Below are 20845 nucleotides of genomic sequence, written 5' to 3'. Positions count from 1 at the left end.
ACATCACCGCTGTCCGCAACACCGACCACAACACACTAGACCAAGCTGCCAGGAGCAGACATCTAATATGCAACCAACCACTGCCGAGATCGCCAACCACCCCGCTATCTCAAGGCGACGCCTCCATTGAGGGAATGACGCCGGGGCGCCGTCGTTGCCCAAACCGAAGCTTTGGGTTTTCACCCGAGATAGGTGGGACATGGAGGGAGGGGATAAACCTCGATGTCGCCTTCAAGAATGTGAATGATGCGGCAGCATCGTCGATGTCATGGCCGCCACCGTCGGCCAAGGGTTGCCCCCAATCCATCCACCCCCGCCCACACCCACCAGCCACCAGAGCGAGATCCGGAGCGGGGGAGGTGAAGCGAGCACCACAAGGAGGATCCACCTTCAGATATGATGCATGAGGCCCAACGGGGTGACCTCCGCACCACACCCACGCCCACTGCCCCCTCACCACCCACGCTACCGAAGAGCATAGTTTGCAGAACCAACGCCCGCCACCCACCGCCAGGTTGACGTCGTCTCAATCTCTTACCAGGGACCCTACTAGGGGCGCATCGAGCAGCACCCCCATCGGGCCACCCAAGTGCCGACGGGCCTGAGCGGAGGGTGGGACGGAGGAGAGCCGCCGAGCATTAGCTAGACTGCTAGAGGCAGAGGCCAGCCCCCCACACGACGACCTGCCTCCATTCCGCCGCACAGAGGTCCCACGTGCAGATCCCCACCGCTCCATCGTCGGTGCTACAGGGCTTCGCTGACAACGGCCTCAGGGGATGGCGAGGAGGAAGGGACTAGGTGGTGGGGGAGGCGGCGCCGGGTGTTAGGGTTGCTCCCCCTCACGTCGCCTAGAGGTAACGACACTAGGGAAATGGTTTAATTGGAGGAAGTTGCCACACCAAAGTATTTTTTTTGCGAAACCACATCAAAGTTTTTTTTAGGGAAAAACCACACCAAAGTTAAAATAGTTAATTAACGACTGCACTTACACAACCGTGCATCACTATTGTAGTCATCTGGCTAATTTGTTGACTTCTCAGAGAAATGTTGTATTGAACCTTAACCGACGCTTCATCCGAACTCGATCACATACCACCACACCACCCCAAGCCAAAAAGCCCTCCACAATCCACACACACACACACACACAGTCCACCCGCTTCAGTCCGGTCCACCTCGTCGTCCAATTCCCCATATTCCCCCCTCCCGCCTATATAGCCCACCCTTCTGTTTCAAAATTCGAAATCCAAAACCCCAATTCTCACACATCCTTCGCCATGGCGCCGCTCCTCGACATTTTTGGTAAGCTATCCCCAAACCCTAACCCCAGCACCACCCAAGCGCGCGCGCGGGGGCGAACCCTAACCGCTACTTCTGCCCGTCGTACGTGCAGCTACCTCCGCTCTGCAGGTGCAGCTCCTCCTGGCGGCCGAAGCCGGCGACCTCCCCCTCTTCAAGAGTACGCGCTCTACGCCGCTCTCCCCTGCTTCTCCTCTTCTCGCGCTTTTGAACTCGCTCCGACGCTCATTTTGGGGGTGTGCGTGGTAGGGACGGCGGGGGCGCTGGACGGCGGCAAGGGTCGCCTGAGGGAGGCGGCGGAGGGCGCGATCGCGAGCGATTGCGGCTGTGGGGTTTTGCACGTCGCCGCCGCTCACGGGAGGTTACCCGTGTGCGCCTACCTGGTCGAGGACCTCCAATTTAATGTCGACGCCCTCGATGACAAAGGTTGCCTCTTCTGTTCTTCCATCGCCTGCTAAAGCAAATTCCCCTACGTTTTCAGAAAACGAATGTCTAGTCACGTTGGCAATTGTGGGTGGCTGAGCAGCACTCCAGCCGCACACAGGATTTTTCCGAATTTGTATGTTGGTATATGCCGCTGGGCAGCATTTGCCTTGCTCAGATTTTTCTGATTGTTCGATTTGGCTTATCTCATCAAACGTTTTTCACTAGTTAAGATAAGATTGTGCAGGGGAATTATATACTCCCTCCGATCCATATTCGAGGGAGTAGCAGAATTGATTGAGTTGGTTTAATTTATTACTGTAACATGTGATGGATTGATCGACAGGTTCATGCTTCCAATCAAGGCAAGGATACCTGCATGAGTTAAATTTCTCGTTTGATCATCAAATTTAACGTAACCTCATTTGCATGTTGCATGATTGTGAGGATCCATTTCCCTATGTAATCATGTCTCTGAACTCTCAAGTCCTGGTATCATATACTACAGCCACTATTGCATAGGCTGCTTCCGGTGTTAGCTTACTGGATTAAGCATAATGGTTTCATGTGTAAGCTCAGCCTATAGCGTTAACTCACATGTCTATTAGGTTGTCCTCCACGCTTCTTGGTCTTTGTATTCAAAAGGGGGAGGGAGTTTGATTTCATTATTTCATTTATGGTTTGCATCATGGGCACTGGCTTTTGCTTAACTTAGCGGGAAATAGGCTTGGTTCAGAAGCATAAAAGGAATTAACAACATTTTTTTAATATGGATTATGTACCAGCATCACATGCACTGTTTTGACATATATATACTCACGCAGAGATGTTTCATTTAGAAAGACCATTGACTGCAAATTTCAGCATCATCTACTACCTCCGTTCCATAATATAAGCCGTTTTTGCAAACTATTTTAGTTTGCTAAAACTGCTTATATTGTGGAACAGAGTGATACTTCTTTCAAAAAGCCTCTACCCACTTGTCGTCCACTCTATGCATCAACTTGCTGTCCAACAAAAAAAAAACAATGATTCATAACTTGATCCTCTTCTTTCTACATCCCATAGTTTACTTTAGTTACGTAAGCAACTTTAGGGTTATGATGTATCAATTTTGAACTGCACAATTATTTCTTTATATATGCATGATTGAGTCAGTCTTGGTGTTAATTAAGTAGTTTCTTATTTCTTTAACTGTAACATCCGAACATAATGCTGCCCAATGCCCATGCCAATTCTTCAAAGCTGAGTCAACGAAGATTATTTGTGCGTATTGAGTAACATATCTATCCTTGTTTTGTGTTATTATTTTATTTGATTTCTTTTGGTTCTTATCCTTTCGAAATCAGCATTATGCGCTTCACTTACAGAGCCACATCAAAATGAAGTATGTTTATAGCATATACTATAGCAAAACAAAAATTATTTGCTGTTAAAATATCAGTTTTGGTAAGCTCATTTTCTTGATGATTCTGATAGGTGAGACACCTCTGAGTTATGCAGTTGTTAAAAAAGGAACTGTGAACACTGTGAGGTATCTTCTTGATCATGGTGCCGATCCAAATAAGCCTGGTGGTGATCGAGACGGTACTCCTCTCCATCTCGCAATTGCAGAAGGTCAGTTATCTATTTTTTAATGGTTCAGTTATCTATTTTATTTTCTGCAAGCGTCTTTTTTATTTATTATATGCTAAAAGATAAGGAATGAGCCATGTAATAGTAAGATTGTGCACATCTTTTTAGGACAAGCTTTGCATAGTTATCCACTTATGATAGTACTGTATTTGTATCAAGATATTTCTCCATGCTGAATGAGTTGGCGGAGTGATTTTGATCATCTCTTCTTCATGTTTGTGCAAGTAAATGACTTTTTTTTTGCATTAACAGACTAGATAGCATCTGACTGTTCATTGACCTAAGCAGTGAGCAGTCAAACTTAAAAAAGTCACCAACTGATTATCCTGTAGTTTCAAGACTTTTCTATATAAGTTGTAATTATGCTACCCTGTGTCTTTATTTAAATTTTAAATTTGAGAATAATGGTTCTTGTTAGGAAAGTCAAAACTCTGTAATCAGATTGTTATCAGTTCAATTAAATTTTGTGTTCAAATTTTCAACTGAACCCACATAGGAGGAAACTATTTACTGATGATATCTGCCAGAAAAATTTGCTGTCATGGTCCAGAGTTTCCGTAACCCCTTTTTAAATCCTTGCTAGGTAGTATCAGAACTCTTGCTTATGTGAGTTGAATTGATCAGAAATTGAGCTGTATAGACAACAGTCCATTCCTACTTAAGGTTAAAAATAATATGTTTATTTATATACCAATGAGGAAAAGAAAAAAATCTAAATTTGATTGCAGCTACTATTCTAACCAATTCTGACCATTTAGTCATGCAATCTGGATCATGGTTGCTGTCATATACTTTCTTTGACCATTGGGGTCATCGGCTTGATTTGTTAGTCCTCATGAGTTTTGTAGTTACAACCAAAGTTACTATCAAACTAAACTACTTTTTTCAGATTCAATTTAGAATGTGCGGATGTGCCTCTTAACATTTGAGATGATGCACATCACATTCGGACGACCAGAAGGTCTTTTGTTCCTTTCACAGACATAAGTGATAAGATACATGCAAGTTTTTTTTTTTGGCTTGCGAACTGCCTATTCATAAAGAGGAAACACAAAAAAATTCTTTTTAGATATGCTCTATTATTATACTTGTCCACAATCTATTGCATGGTCTGTATTTCTGATTCAGGACACTGTGAAATAGTGAAGGTCTTGCTCTTAAAAGGAGCTGATGTCAATTTGTTTTCCTACTGGGGGACACCACTTTATATTGCTGCTGCATCTGGGTTCGATGATGTTATGAAGATTTTGTTGGACCACCATGCAGATGTAAGTCTCACTAGATTATTTCACTTGGTAGGGGTCTGGAATAACTGATTGGTCAAACTAGCCAAACTGTGTTCAGCCTGAAGTCACTAGTTTGGTCAAGTATATACTGAATATGGCCTCAGTACACAAAGATTAATGGTCACTTTGGATGCAATGGTAATAATACTTTAAACCGTGGACATAACTAACTGCCACCCTATTCGTTTGTTCTATTAGGTGGTTTGCTGTTTTACCTTTGGGACTGTGAGAACTTTAAAATTGTGGGTCCTGTGCTGGCAACCTAGCCCTCAGATAACATTTTTCTGTGGGATGGTTGGAGGGGAGTGCTTGAAATGACTTGAGTAGATTAAAAAATTTGGGTTACATTACCTAAGTCAAAGGAACTTATTTCTAAACTCTTTGGATGTTTATGGTTTGACAGATTAACGTCATGTGTTCACTAACAGCCTGTATATGTTATATGTTTGCACTAATTATGAGATTACAAATTTGTAACTCTGTTCTGGTAATATGGTTCTATTTGTGTTTATGTTGATACCACTTCTTTTGTCTGCTAACGTCAATCATATAAGGTTGCTAATTTTTCTTAGTGTAGTATGTGACCACATATTTTTAACAGTGTTCTGCCAATATAGTTCTACTTGTTCATATTTTGTGTATACCTCTTTTTTTGTTCTCCACATCTACCAACTTTAAAATGCACAAGTGCTAATTTTCTTAATCTTCCTTGTCAGCTTAACAAAGCAGTTTGCATTGTCAGTACACCTCTCATCGTTGCTCTCCGAGCTCACAAGCAGAAATGTGTGGAACTTCTGATTGAGGTTGGCATGCGTTGTTCTTGCAACCAACTGAAAGTAATGACACTCTTATTTAGCGGTATCTGCAACCTTTTTTATTTGTAGGCTGGTGCTGATCTGAAGGGTGTTGGTAGTGCTGATCCCGTAATAATTGCTATAACTGAGGGCTTAACTGAGTGTCTCAAGTGCTTGATAAAGGCTGGTGCTGATCCTAGCGTCCCCGATGATGTAAGTTTTAACCTCTTAACTCTGTTGGTACTGGGTAGTGCACGTTCTTCACAAATGGAAATTGAACTGGATAAGCAATTATTATATTCAGATTTCTTGAAAATGTTCTGATGGGAACGTATTTGGCTAGGATCTGGGAGGGTGGGAATATATAGTGGTAATTCCCTTGTAACTAGCCATACCACTCAAACTAGGTCTGTTACAAGATTTGGACTCAGACTCCAATGGATTGTTGTGTCTTCCTTCTGCATGCCTTCCTGGGAAGTCCTGACAGCCTCAGGGCAGCACTGGTATTGTACACACCAGAAAACATCTCTACCTCCCTTGCTATACAACTTGTCTGAGAGCTAGAAGGTAGGACAGAGATCCTGGAGTGCTCGAACATCGTGATGTTCCAGTGGCCTGGATACCTTCCTTCTGAACTTGAGACCTGTCATACGCTCAGGTAAAGTCGGCTGTGCTCGATCCTTGTTGGCCTGCGTGATAGCCTGGAGACCTTTGAGCATGACTTAGTTTAGGTGGCTGCCGGAAGACCTATTCCTCATTGCATATGGCGATGAATTGAGCATTTCTATGATGTATTAATTTCTTTGGTAAGGTGGATCTAGTAGTAGGAGAGGTGTGGGCGAGGGAAAAAGACGGTATTGTTATCAGGGAGAGGATAGTGGCGACGCTACAAGTGGTTGTGAGGACAGCCAAATCCTCATGGCTAATGAGTGGCATCTGACATGAATTAGAATAGGTTGGTGCTCTGTTGGATACTATTTCCTTCATGCACAAATGCGGGTTCTTCAGCGTTCATGGTCTGATGCAAAATTTAACTATGATTTCCAGTCATATTATACCATAAAAGTAAAATACTCTGTTATCGAAGGACTTTGCACAAATAATCCGATTGCATTATATTTGAAGCTTGATCTTTTTATTTTTCATAAAATTAAAACATTAGACAAAGGCTCAAAAGGTTCATCGCATGGTCCCATGCTGATCTATAGTTTTGGATGGAGGGAGTAAATTAGAAGAGTGTATAGGTGAGATTTTCGTTATTTCCATGTTCAGCTCTAGCCAGATGTTTATGCCACTTATGGCTCCTATGTTAAGATGCTGCTGTGATACTGCCCTAACTTTGGTGGGTGCTTTCACTGTTTGAACTGGAGTACATTGTGTTCGTTTATACCTTTCTGTACTCATGTTTGTATTTCTTGCCCTTGCAAGTAAAATATGTCTTTCTTCTTAACAGTTTGGACGCCTGCCAATAGAAGTTGCTGCGTCTCTCAATAGCCGAGTAGACGTTGAGATCCTATTTCCGCTAACTTCTCCTATTCCATCTGTGCATGATTGGAGCATTGATGGGATAATTGCTCACGTAAAATCAAGAAAGGAGGTATGAACTAGAGCAACTTTCTATTTTTCAGATTATTTTAGACAATCTAACATTGACAAGTTCCAGCAGTAGAGCATTTCTTATACTAGAGAATCTTCAATGTGCGCCCTGATGAAAGCAAGTATTTATTGCACTAAAGTGTTTCCTATCCTATTCATTCTTCAATGCATGCCCCTGAATTGAAAAGCTGAAATGCATGTAGGCCAAATCATCTTTCTGGAAGGAATGAATGAAGTTTGTTTGCTGTGAACTATGGATTAATAAATTTATAAATTCATCGACACTTAAGGTTCTAGTAGCTAGCAGGACAGAAAATACTAACAAAGTAATGATTTGACTTTTGCTTTCTAGCAATGTTCCACATATTAGTTATAAATTGTCAAAAGTTTCTGATATGGTTCCTGGGTGGAGTATCAGCATTGGGGTAACGTAGTTCCTTTCATTGGTTTGTAAGTAGTTCTGGATGTGTTGTGTGTTGGCACTTTGGGTTTGGGTGGGTCGGTGGAGGATATGTAAAAATAAACACTTAATTCGCGGCAATAGAGCATAGTTGCACGTCAGATTAAGTTATTGTTTGGTCTTGACAATGTAACATTGAAAAGTTCCTGCAGTAGAGCATTTCCTATTATATAGATTCTTCAGTGTGTGCCCTGACTTGAAAGCAACTATTTCTCGTGCTGAAGCATTTCCAATCCTATTCATTTTTCAACGCCTGCCCCTGAATTAAAAAGCTGAAAGCCAGTCGATAAAAGTCAAGGGTGCATTCCATATCATCTTTATTGAAGGCAACGATGAAGTTGGTTTGCTATGAACTATGGATTAGTAAATTAATAAATTCATCAAGATTTAAGGGTCTATAACAGGAATATGACGTACCATTGATTTGACTAATGCTTTATATCAGTATACCAAATTTAATTCTTTAACATTCAGTAGTTCCTATTATGAAGTATAGTCCGATGTTTACCTCATATAGTTCATGTTTAATGAGGAATGGATGGTGGATGCAGTAGTTTACTGGTCATGGAGAAGGTGGGAACCCTCAAATAATTTTTCAACACTTGAGGGGAAAATTCACCCAATTATGTCACCTTAGACTCCCTTGATTCTAGTACGCTCATCCCTCATTCAATTGTTTGAGCGCAAAGTTTGAAGTTTGCATGATATCACTTAAACCTGACTGAATACTAAACATGTTCCATCCCATGTTTATGCGGTAATTCCTAAATTGTTAAACATTTATGATATGGCTTCTGGGTGGCTGGGTGGAGTATCAGCATCGGGGTAACATAGTTCCTTTCATTGGTTTGAAGTAATTGTGGATGTGTCGTGTGTGTTGGGAGTTCGGGTGGGGTGGGTCGCTGGAGGATATGTAAAATAAACACTTAATTAACATAGGTCCAACTAATATCAAGTTGGCTGATTATATCTGCTACCTTCCAATCCAGATGTATCTAATATATATCAATGATACAGGATGATCCTATTCTGAAAATGGATCCAGCTAATTTGAAGTTAGAAGCAAGCAAAGCATACAAGAGAAATGATTATATTACTGCAGCAAGGATCTACTACAGGGTACCTTTTTTTTCACTCCCTCCAATCCATAATAAGTGTCGGCAATTATCTTTTTCTCGAACACACGCCTAGACGTGTGTCTTTGTATATTAGAAGAAGACCGTCAAGATGACGGGAAAGTTACAGCGTTGGTAGCAAGGCTACAGCAGAAGGCAAAACAAAAAAAAACAAAAAACAAAGAAAACAAGAGAAGAACACAAGAGAGAACAAAACAAAATATATACAAGGCTAACATTCTGTTAGCCTGCATTGTTTGCTCAGGTAGCATCCGGAGGCCGAGCATGGAGAGGTAGACGACTAAGCTCATTGGCCCCAGCCGACAGCCACAACCCGGCTTCATCAAGAATGGAGAGCGATAAGTCAAGGTGGTTGGGTGTGGTGTTGTTGAAGACGACATCGTTGCGTGATTTCCACAGTCTCCAAAGTAAGAGGATGATGATAGATCTTGAGGCTTTCTGGAGATGGGGGGCAGCTCTCATGGCAGCAGATTCGAACCAAGAGTCGAATTCCTCATCAGGTCCTGGGATACATGCTTGGAGGCCAAGCTTGGAGAGGGTATCAAACCAGATTTGTTTGGCAAAGGGGCATTGCAGCAGAAGATGGGTGATGCTCTCACTGCCTTGGTCACAAACAACACAAGTGTCGTCATCAGCAAGACCATGTCGCATGCGTCGCTCAGCAGTCCAACAGCGATCAGCAGCTGCTAGCCATGCAAAAACCTTGCATTTGAGAGGAGCCCAGCAGTCCCAAATAGCCTTGCAATGCGGAGAAAAAGTCATACCCTCAAACAAGGCACTGTATGCAGATTTACTTGAGTAGGAACCTGAGCTGGTGAAGTTCCAGGAAAGCTCATCCGCATTGTCAGGGGAAAGTTCTTGGGCATCAATAATTTCGACCAGGTGCAAAAACTGCATTATGCCGTCGACCGAAAGGGGGCCAGAGATATCTTTAATCCAAGAGTTTTCATGAACACCAGCAGCGACAGTGCGGGCATTGGCGATACGTGCACTGACAGCAGCGAACGTGTCGGCAATTATCTTATCACTCCTAGTTTACAGTTATGCCAGTTTTAGAAGTTTTGTAGTTCCAGAAAAAGTATTACCTTGATGTGTTGGCAATTGTATGGCTTACATGTGTATTCATGTCATATATCAAAAAATAGTAGTCTATTGACTGGTTTATTATGGCAAGCCATTTTCATTGTGATAAGTGGAAAATGTGTTCATTTGTAGGGATGTTGTTTGAGAACTAAGCTTTAGCACAGTGGTAGAGTGGCTGTCTTGTATTCTAGACCAGACAGGTTTGACCCCTCGTGGGCGAATACCAACCAAGTTTCTCATCATCTCCTATAACAAAATGTCGAGGGATTCCTCCACCTCTGGTCTTGTTTTCAAAGTGGAAAATCTGTTCCTGCCACTTAAAAGTTTATGCAAATCTGACTTTCAGTGTTGTGAACCAAGGCGTTCCCGGATGGCTAGGGCATGCTGATATAGTGATATGTCCTCGCCCGCCTGTGTTCGAGCTTCCGCGCTCGCAAACATGGTTCGCACACACACCCATTTCTGCTAACAAAAACAGCGCTGAAGGTTTCTTCTCCTTACTGAAAATCATTTTTTGTACTCCCTCCAATCTATAATAAGTGTTGGAAACTTAGTACAAAAGTTGTACTAACTTAGTATTAAATCCTGACACTTATTTTGAATCGGAGGGAGTAGCATTTCATACTTCCTGTTACTGCTGCTGCATATTTAGTTGTTCCTTTAGCCACTGCTGCATATTTAGTTGCTCTTCAACCTTTTTTTTAGAGTAACAAGGGCCTCTGTTCCATCTTTCTCTGACCTTGTGCATTGAGTTCTGAAAGATAAAAAAAGGCTGTAATTTGGATGTCTTAAGTCTTAACCTAGTAAAATCTGCATCCTGTCCATCGGTAATTCGATTTATCGGATAATTCATGTGCAGCTAACAAGTTTAGCCCATTCAAAAAGGTTTTGCCAGTTAAGTTCTACTCATACAGGCGCCCTGAAAAATTAATTGTTTAGGTGTATCAATTAGCTAACGTGATCATTGCTGGTATGATTTGTTTTTGGTGTAGGCGTTGGCTCACAACCTGGAGGATTTAACATTGATTTCAAATAGGAGCCTTTGCTGGCTTAAGATGGGTCAAGGAGACAAAGCTTTGCGGGATGCTCAAATTTGCAGACGAGAGCGCTGTGATTGGCCGAAGGCCTGCTACCGGGAAGGGGCTGCTCATATGCTATTAAAGGTATTTTTTTGTATGATTTCATTCTTTGACTGGATTTTCTGCAGGAAAATCCTTTCTTGATGATGCTTTGGTCCTTCTGTCTTCAGGACTATGAAAAGGCGCGTGATGCATTTGCTGATGCTCTCAAGTTAGACCCAGGGAACACTGAGATTGAGAATGCCTTAAGGTAGCCTTCTTTTCTCTGTATGTTGAAGTCTTAGTTTGGAAGGACGGACTTCACTAAATCTGTAGCGCACAATAATTCAATGGTAAAATATGTCTTATCTATAGCTGTCATATAAAAACACATATATTGACTCACCTGGTGAACTAAATAAATCAGCTAAAATAAACATGTAGCCCATCGTCTGTAGACGATTTTAATTCCTGTCATTTGGAATAGGATGTTTCAGAACTACAACAAAATCAGAACAGTTTGCTATGATATTCCTGTATACTCCTACCAAATAGTGGTTGGAACCCCAGGAGCATTACCTAAGCGTGCACCATATGCTTTTCAGCTTTTGAACATGTTGTAACTATCCATATCTGGTTATGCAGGGAGGCTTTACATTCCTTTAAGATGTCACATGATAACCTGAAAGACCACTGAAGTGTCATCTGCTCCGAAAAGGAAACATCATGCTGAGCAACACTGACTTATCTAGTTCCTCCTTTTTTTTGTGTGTGAGGACATTCAGTTGGGAAGATCCACCGGTGTATTATGTTTATGAGTCCATCAAGATGAACAATGGGTCTCAGGTTTCTGGCATGTGTAGGCCACTAGTGTGTCTGTGTGTACTCGTGTGGGACATCTGATGGTTGCTCTATTCGTGCTACAGGCATTGCCTTCCTCCTGCTACATGCATAGGTTAGAGATTCTGGATCAGAACTTCAATCTCTATTTACTGTTATGCCTGTTGTGGGCAGAGGTGAGGGCCTAACCTGAGGTAGGAGGCTGCAGGGAGGAACTCTCTCTTCTTAGGGTTACAGAGATAGAAGCACCTTATATAGGTTAGGACTGGGCTGGGCCAAATGGGCCACAACAGAGAACAAGAAGACAGCCCAACAGATACACCAACAGTTGTCTAACACTCCCCCTCAAGATGGGTGATAAATGTCAATCATCCCCATCTTGGCACAGGCAAGATTACACTCCTTTGAGCCCAGTCCCTTTGTTAAACAGTCTGCCACTTGTTGTCCTGATCTCACATAAGCCAATGAGATAATCCCTGCATCAATCTTTTCTTTAATAAAGAATCTGTCTATCTCCACATGTTTCGTTCGCTCATGCTGGACAGGGTTATTTGCTATGTTTATGGCAGACATATTATCACACCACACTTTCAAGCTTCCTTGCCTTAAAATTTTCAGCTCTCTTAGAAGGTTTCGTACCCACAACATTTCACCCAGGCCCTGTGACATAGCTCTGTACTCAGCTTCGGCTGTTGATTTCGAAACAACAGATTGTTTCTTACTTCTCCATGACACCAAATTTCCTCCAACAAAAACACAATACCCTGAGGTGGATCTTCGATCATCTAAGCAGCTAGCCCAATCCGCATCACAATATCCATCTACATTTAGGTGTCCATTACTTTTAAACAACACTCCTTTTCCCGGAGTGCCCTTCAAGTATCTCAAGATTCTTTGAGCTGCTTCCAGGTGTCCATCCCTTGGATCATGCATATAGCGACTCACTACACTTACTGCAAATGATATATCTGGTCTCGTGTGGCATAAGTATATTAGTCTCCCAACAAGTCTTTGATATTTCTCCTTGTTTATGGGTTCTCCAGACTCTGCTGTGATTTTAGTGTTCTGGTCAATAGGTGTTGAAGCCACTCGGCACCCCAGCATGCCCATATTATCTAAGAGATCCAATGTATACTTTCTTTGAGATAGTGATATCCCTTTTGACGATCTTGCAACTTCTATTCCAAGGAAGTATCTAAGTTTTCCCAAATCTTTCACCTCAAAGGCTCGACTCAAGCATCCTTTCAGCTTTGCGATTTCCACAACATCATCTCCCGTGATGATAATATCATCAACATACACAGCAAGGATAGTGATTTTCTGCTCCGAATGTCTGTAAAATAAGGTATGGTCTCCATTGCATTGACCATAACCCATGCCACACACCACTTGTCTGAACCTGTCAAACCAGGCCCGTGGAGATTGTTTGAGACCATATAGAGATTTCTTCAGTCTACATACCTTCCCTTTAGTTTCAGGTCTGACAAATCCTGGTGGCATCTCCATATACACCTCCTCTTGAAGATCACCATGCAGAAATGCATTTTTGACATCAAGTTGATGCAAGGGCCATCCGAAATTTGCTGCACAAGAGATCAAAATTCTGACAGTGCTCATTTTTGCCACTGGTGCAAATGTCTCATCATAGTCAATGCCATAAGTCTGACTATATCCTCTTGCCACAAGTCTTGCCTTATATCTCTCCACTTTTCCTTCTGCATTTTGTTTCTGACAGAATAGATCCACTTACAGCCTACTGTATTCTTTCCTTTAGGGAGATCTGTTAACTCCCATGTTTTATTTTTCTTCAAGGCCTCTAACTCTTCCATCATAGCATTGCACCATCTCGGGTCCAACCTGGCTGCCTTCCAATCCTTAGGAACAGATACAGTTTGCAGTGAAGCAACAAAAGCCCGAAAAGTGGGTGACAATGCCTCATAAGAAATATAATTTCCTATGTCATAGTCATCATAACTCAGTCGCTTTGGGGGCCCAACATTTCTTATCCCTTTCCTTATTGCAATTGGCAAGTCTAGGCTATTATTGGACTCAGTCTGAGATTGATTCTCCTCTGCAGAATCTACACTTGTACTTCCTTGATTTTCTGGTCCAATGGGTTGCTCCCCTGCCCCTGGTCTTGTTGCTCCTCCGGTGCATCTACTTGTTCCCTTTGTACTTGTCTTCTAGAGTACACAAGTGGATTCTGCAGCCATCTTTGTGGTGGTACAGGTCTAGGTGGTGTAGGTGTACCAGGAATTGCAGGAATCTCCGCAACAATAGGAAATTGTTGATGTTGTTGTTGGTCACCATCTTGCTGCTCTTGATCAGCACCTTGCTGTTGCTCCCCCTCTTGAGCATCACCAAGATGGTCAAGCCCCTGGAACAAGCCACTAAGATCACTCTCACCGTCATAAAATGGTTCTGACTCGCGAAACGTAACATCCATGCTTACAAATGTCCTCCTGTCAGTGGGACTCCAACACTTGTAACCCTTCCGTCTGGAGGAATAGCCAATAAAGATACATTTGATGGCCCGATGATCTAGCTTGCCAACGGATGGCCTGTGATCCCTTACTAAACATGTACAGACCAAAGAGTTTGGGTGGTACAACAAAGTCATTGTTATTTAGAAGGAGTTGGCAAGGAGACTGCATACCTAGAATCTTTGAAGGCATTCTGTTGATCAAATATGTAGCAGTCATAACCGCCTCACTCCATAAGAATTTTGGAACATTCATGGTAAACATAAGAGATCGAGCCACTTCAAGAATGTGCCTATTCTTCCGCTCGACAACTCCATTCCGGGAGGAGTGTCGGGACATGAAGTCCGGTGCGAGTATACCTTGCGAAGATAAGAAAGCAGCAAAAGGTTTGTTGATATATTCAGTACCATTATCGGTTCTGATCACTTGCACTCGAACATTGAATTGGTTTTTCACATAGGCACAAAAACTGCGGAAACAAGTGAACACTTCATCTTTGTGACGCATAAGATAGATCCAAGTCATTCTGGAATAGCAGTCAATAAAAGTCACAAAGTACTTCATGCCACTTACTGACACAACAGGACACGTCCATACATCAGAGTGCACTAACACAAATGGGGATACACTTCTGATCCCTCTACTAACATAAGAGGTTCTCGTATGCTTAGCATATTCGCAGGCATCACAACATAATTTGGTTTTGTCCACTCCATTCATTACATCAGAAAAAACTTGAAACATTTTATCAAACGCCATGTGACCCATTCGACAATGATGAACTAGTGTCATACTCTCCTTTCCTCCAACAATCGCAGCAAGCACAGAACTAGCATCATGCCCCATCTTGTCACGATCTATGTGCCAAAGACCTCTATGCCTGGTTGCAGTCCCAATCTTCTTGCTGCTCTCTCTTTCCTGAATTAAACACATATATCTATCAACTATTATACGGTAGTCCTGCTGATCAATCAAGGCACTTAGAGATAGCAGATTTACTGGAAAAGCAGGAACATGTAGAACTGATGACAATTTTATGTTGGGTGTACATTGCACCGACCCCTCCCCTTTTATAGATTGTGCTGTGTCATCTGCTGTTTGGATAGTGCCTCTATGTGTGGAAGGATACTGAGTATAAGAGTCAAACTCACTAATATTTCCAGTAACATGTTTGGATGCTCCAGAATCAATAATCCAATCTGAATTAGCATTATGAGTGGCTATAGAAACTCTATCAATATTACCTTCATCTTTGTAGACATAGTGAGCAAAGTTCCCAAAGGTTGCTTCATTTTGTCCTTCTTCCTTTGATTGTCCCTGAGAGGTACTGGTAGTTGACTCTGAAGCTGCTGCCATATGTGCCTTGGGTGATATAGCGTGTTGCTGTCCTCCACCCCTGCCATACTGATATCCATATGGCTGTCCACTACCTCTGCCATAGTGCTGTCCACCACCTCTTCCATGGTGCTGTCCATATGGCTGTCCACTACCTCTGCCATCACCTCTTCCTCTGTAGCTTCCTCTGCCATGTGTGTATCCTCCTCTCCCCCTACTGGATGTAGCAAAGGAGGTACACAGATGCTTCAAGTGTCCCTTCTGCCCACAAGTATAGCAGTCTCTCATCTCTTGTCTCTCGTTAGTGTAGAAGGTTGGATGAGGGACAGAATCGCTTCCCTTTGTCATATTCAGACGCACTTCCTCTCTGGACATAGCTGCAATGGCTTCTTTGAGAGAAGGGGTAGTGGTTTGATGCAGTAAAGTAGCCCTTCTCCCCTCAAAATCTTGATTAAGACCCTTCAAGAACTTCATGACTCGCCTACGTTCAATCCAGCTTGCAGCAGCACTCACACATTCCCCATGGGCAAGTTCCAGAGGATCAACATGATCTAAATCTCCCCAAAGATGCTGCAACTCAGCCACATATGCCATCACGAGTCTTGTTTCCTTGTTGCAAGTCATGCACTTTATCCTCAATCTCAGCAATCAACATAATGTTCCCCTTTCCAGAATAAAGATTTGATAGGGTGTCCCATACCTCTGAAGCTTTTGTGAGTGCCTCTACAGAAGCAGCAATGTTAGGAACCAAAGAGTTAAGCAACCATGCCACAATCAGAGAATTTATGGCATTCCACTGTTTCCATTCCGGACTGGTCTTGTCTGCTGGTTCTGCAGCTTCACCACTCACACGTTCATCCAGCCCTTTCGAGTTCAAAATCAACAGCGCCCTCCTTGACCACCGGAGATAGTTGGCCACTCCTTCCAACTTGATTTCATTCGCCGGCAGCTCAAGTTTCTGACCGATGATGGTATGGGGAACGATTGCTCCCCCTCCAGCAGATCCTCCTCCATCTCCTTTGGTAGTGATAAGTTCTGCCAGCTTCTCCAGAGCCTTGGCCAAATCCCTGTTGTCCCCCATGCTTGACACCAAACTAACCTCTCAGAACCACCAAAGGACTTACCCGCAGGATGCCTCTTCGTCTCCTTACTTGTCACTGCCTTCCCCTCCTTGCCGCCGCAGCAGCCTGCTCCCTTCCTCTTCCTCCCAGCCACCGCAGCAGCCTACTCCCTTCCTCTTCCTCTTCCTCCTAGCAGCCACAGCAGACTAGGCTTCCAGATCGGCAGTCCTTCCCGTCGTTGCCCTCACTGCCCCTTGCTCTGATACCATGTGGGCAGAGGTGAGGGCCTAACCTGAGGTAGGAGGCTGCAGGGAGGAACTCTCTCTTCTTAGGGTTACAGAGATAGAAGCACCTTATATAGGTCAGGACTGGGCTGGCCCAAATGGGCCACAACAGAGAACAAGAAGACAGCCCAACAGATACACCAACAGTTGTCTAACACCTGTGGTCCTGATTTTTTGTCGTCTTTTTTTCGAATTTACTCTTAAACCCTACTGGCATTCTTTCTTAGGGAGGGTCTCAGAAGTGGTGGAAGTTTGTTTGGCCTCTAAACATTTTTTGTCAGTTAAGTATGTACCAGAGTCCTTTAACAAACCAAATAGCAAATATATGCCAAATGGCGTAGCCTGTTATTTCCTATGCCTTTTCTAGTTCTAACTCCTGCCAAACAAATTTTGATTAAATATGTAATTCCATGTCTACATGTTGATCATCATTGCAGCACACGCTAAAAATGTTAAGACGTGTTATTCAAAGTTTACTGACCATACGAAGAACATTGGCCGTCCTTCAGCACCAAGTGACTTAAATTGAGAATAGTGTGATTTAAAGTGGATGCATAAAAATAGCAAAACCTACAAAGGAAACCTGGCTGGATCTTAGGGCTTTTCTAGAATCGATATCCTTTTGTTCTTGTTGGATTTTTCATGACTCATGCTGTGTGGTCTAACATTCACGGTGACCTTCATCTTCAGTTTGGCAATCATTGGACCATAGTCGCACAAACATATGAAAAAAAAGTAAATTGAAAACATTATGGTATTTTTTCTTTAACAAATCTGATCCTTTCGCATTTTTTTTTGAGATAGACCCTTTCGCAAAAAAAATGCCTTATCTGACCTCTGAAAGAACTATTTTGAAATCTAACCCTTGGTTGCGGTAATAACAAGAATGCAGCCAAAATAGTGCAGGTTGGCCCAAACATCTCCGGTGCTGAAGCAAGGTCAGCGCTAAAGATAGGTTGACGCCAATGAGTTTGGCGCCAAACACATTAGACCATTTACTACTGAAATTCCTTGATGCCAGTGGCGGACCCAGTATTTGGGCATGACCAAGGCAGGACTCTAATAAATTGACTAGAGAGCAATCCTTGTTGTGATGCCAAAATGGGAGGCGATGACTATGACTGGTGTGCGTGATTCTTTTTTCTTAAACAAGGTAAACGGTTTGTCATTTTGATTAATTAAAAAGAAGTTTAGAAGTTTCGAACAAATGTTAGGGTGAAGCCTATGATTTTATTAAAAGTCTACTCTCGTGTTACACACGAATTTAGCCCTGGATATATTCCGTAATCTAGCATTCTCTTTGATCTTTGTGATGATGATCGTTGCCGTTGAAGCGTGGTTACGGAAGATCCTAGCATTTGTGTGTTTTCAAACTCTCCCAGACACAAGCATGATCATTGCGGGCATGACATTCTAATTATCGCAGTTTCTAGGCATTATAATTCTTGGAAATAGAGAGTGATAGTTCAGAGTTTGCTCTTGTGGCACTACTATCTCTACACCGCAATGGTTCGAGCGAAAGACATAGATACATCTTTATGGGCAAATGAGATTAGCATCAAAGATTGGTGGACGGAAAAATTCGTCGAAGAGTGTGGTCTTATAATTCTTGGAATGGTTCAGAGCTTGGTCTTGTGGCACTACTATCTCTAGACCGCAATGGTTTGAGCGACAAGACATAGATACATCCTTATGGGAAAATGAGATTAGCGTCGAAGATTGGTGGACGAAACAAATTCGTCGAAGAGTTTGGTCTTATAATTATCACAATTTTTAGGCATTATAATTCTTGGAAATAGAAAGTGATAATTCAGAGTTTGGTCTTGTGGCACTACTATCTCTACACCCCCAGTGGTTCGAGCGACAAGGCAAAGATACATCCTTATCGGCAAATGAGATTAGGCGCCTATTTCCAAGAATTACAATGACTAGAAACTGTGATAATTATAACCTCAACTAAGCATCGCAGCTAAAGTACACCATAAATGTTTAATTGACAGCTTGGAAAGTGTTTGACCTCTTTTTTCTCCTGATCGTCTAGTTTATATGATCGAATTGAACAATATAACCTAATTTCCGTTTGCAAAAACTAAAGAAGAAATGAATATATTCAAATCAACTCTGAAGAGACTGAGACATGAAGGATTAGAAGAAAAAATACATATCAGCGGGATCTATCGATCTAGCCTGCACCGGCGAGTAGTTGGCGATATCTGAATTAGTCTACACCAGCGAGCAGGATCTACCGATCTACTGCCTCCGGTCTCTTTTAGTTGACTCAGATTTAGTATAAATTGTACTAAATTTGTGAGTACAAATCAGCCGCTGCAGATAAGCAAAGCGCGGATCGCGGTCGCGGGGGCAGCATCTGAATTAGTCTACACTGCCTAGCTCTGCAATATTGCTATGTAAACATCATCTGCTCATCGCGTGGTCTAGAGCATCGTGCATACCGTCGCGGCGGCGGCACGACGGCAGTACATATCTGAGTCGAGCCTGGGTTGTGCAACGAAACGATATGATCAGAGCAGCTACAGAACGAGGGATGTACGTGGATGCGAACATGTCTTGCTGGCTTGCACACTAGACCTCTACGTGATTAGTGGACTCTCAAACTAATTACTACCTCCGTTTCACAATAAGTCGTACATTTTTTAAGACGAACTTTGACTGAAAAAACTTAGCAACAAAATCTTGATTATTATACCATACGTAATTAGTATTGTTGAATACATGTTGAAAAGCAATTTTTAATAATATTAGTTTATAACAATAATCTTTATATATTTAGAGTAATATCTTGGTAAAAAAACACGAAAAACTGTATCCCGATTGCCAGGGCTGAACTATTAGTGGACTTGAATTTCTAGGAAATTAGGATGGACGGTGCCTTGCTACGTCGGCCAAGACACGGGCTGTAGCCCTGGCTGCCCGGGTGTAGGTCCGCCCCTGCTTGGTGCCAACCTGCATAATTCCAGCTTCATCTTGTTGGTGTCAAAATCAGATGTTAAATTTCTAAATAGTTTCGTCGGAGGGATAAATGAGCCATTAGTTACCATGAAGGGCTAAATTTGTCAAAAACAAACCACATTATGTTTGCCATGTTTTGTAAACCTGCCATGAGGGGCGTAAATGGACTGCTACCATTGGATGTAGATAAATTGTGTTGGATATAATATTTTAGTCCGTTACAAATACCTTGAATACATGTACAAATAAGGATTTTTTTCATTGCAAAGAAGCCATACCTACCATTATAGGATCTCCTTGGAGAGAAGGAAAATTACACATATCATTGGGGGAAATCGGCACCTTCTTCCTCTTTCATTTACAAGCGTCACGCCTTGAGTGAAGTCCGGAAATCTTTGTTGACGCGACAACCGGAAAGTCACCGGTCAGAGCGAACATTGGTATGTCGAAAAAGTTGGCTGGACAACCACCATCATGCATGAAATATACAGGTTGACCCTGTCTCACTAGCTACGTGATGAAGCCGATGTTGGCCGAACCTCGTATGTCGTAGAAGAAACCATTGAAACGCGACACAAAGGCCACATGCATAACATGAAGATAGAACTAGACCCACCACTCTAGAAAAGCAACAACCATACGGTTCCCCATCCTCCTCTACACCACCGCCGACGAGTGGACATGGAGTTGGAGAAGACTTATTCTTATTTTGCATAGCTCTGCCATCACCAACAATGGGCTACCACCGAGGACCAAAACCTAACCCAAAAAGTTCTAATTACAATACCGCTGCATAGACCCGGTGTTCCCATCCCTTCTGGCCACCGGAGGGGCAAGCAATGTAGGAGGGACCCATAGCTTCAACAGGAGGATAGAGGCGCATTTCTTCTTGCGAGAGAGGATACATTCCTGAAGATTTTTGGTTCATAATATTTGTGATATGCTCTCTCTTTGAATTTGGATAGACATATAGATATTTGGAGATTTAAGGTGGGTAATCATTAAGGAGAAATTACTCCAATGCTAAATAAGTATTTTGTATGTGACAAATTATAGTATTAGGCTCCAATGTGATAGTACTGATCATGGTATACTTATACAC

At 42.6% G+C, this 20845-nt stretch overlaps 1 protein-coding gene across 1 annotated transcript; it reads left to right on the top strand.

The window, feature by feature from the left end:
• The first annotated feature begins 1277 nt into the window (after nucleotides 1-1277).
• LOC124654560 (ankyrin repeat and SOCS box protein 3-like) lies at nucleotides 1278-11587 on the top strand. Its single transcript, XM_047193562.1, has 12 exons — nucleotides 1278-1302; nucleotides 1394-1459; nucleotides 1549-1725; nucleotides 3202-3339; nucleotides 4486-4625; nucleotides 5360-5446; nucleotides 5528-5650; nucleotides 6891-7034; nucleotides 8511-8612; nucleotides 10705-10875; nucleotides 10962-11041; nucleotides 11416-11587. Exons 1-12 carry the CDS (start codon nucleotides 1278-1280, stop codon nucleotides 11465-11467), a joined length of 1305 nt encoding a protein of 434 aa, XP_047049518.1. The 3' UTR covers nucleotides 11468-11587.
• The last annotated feature ends 9258 nt before the right edge of the window (nucleotides 11588-20845 follow it).

This window comes from Lolium rigidum, chromosome 1, assembly GCF_022539505.1.
Source record: "Lolium rigidum isolate FL_2022 chromosome 1, APGP_CSIRO_Lrig_0.1, whole genome shotgun sequence".
Taxonomy (NCBI): Eukaryota; Viridiplantae; Streptophyta; class Magnoliopsida; order Poales; family Poaceae; genus Lolium; species Lolium rigidum.
Note: the sequence above shows the minus strand (reverse complement) of the source record. Positions and strands in the feature narration are given on the sequence as shown.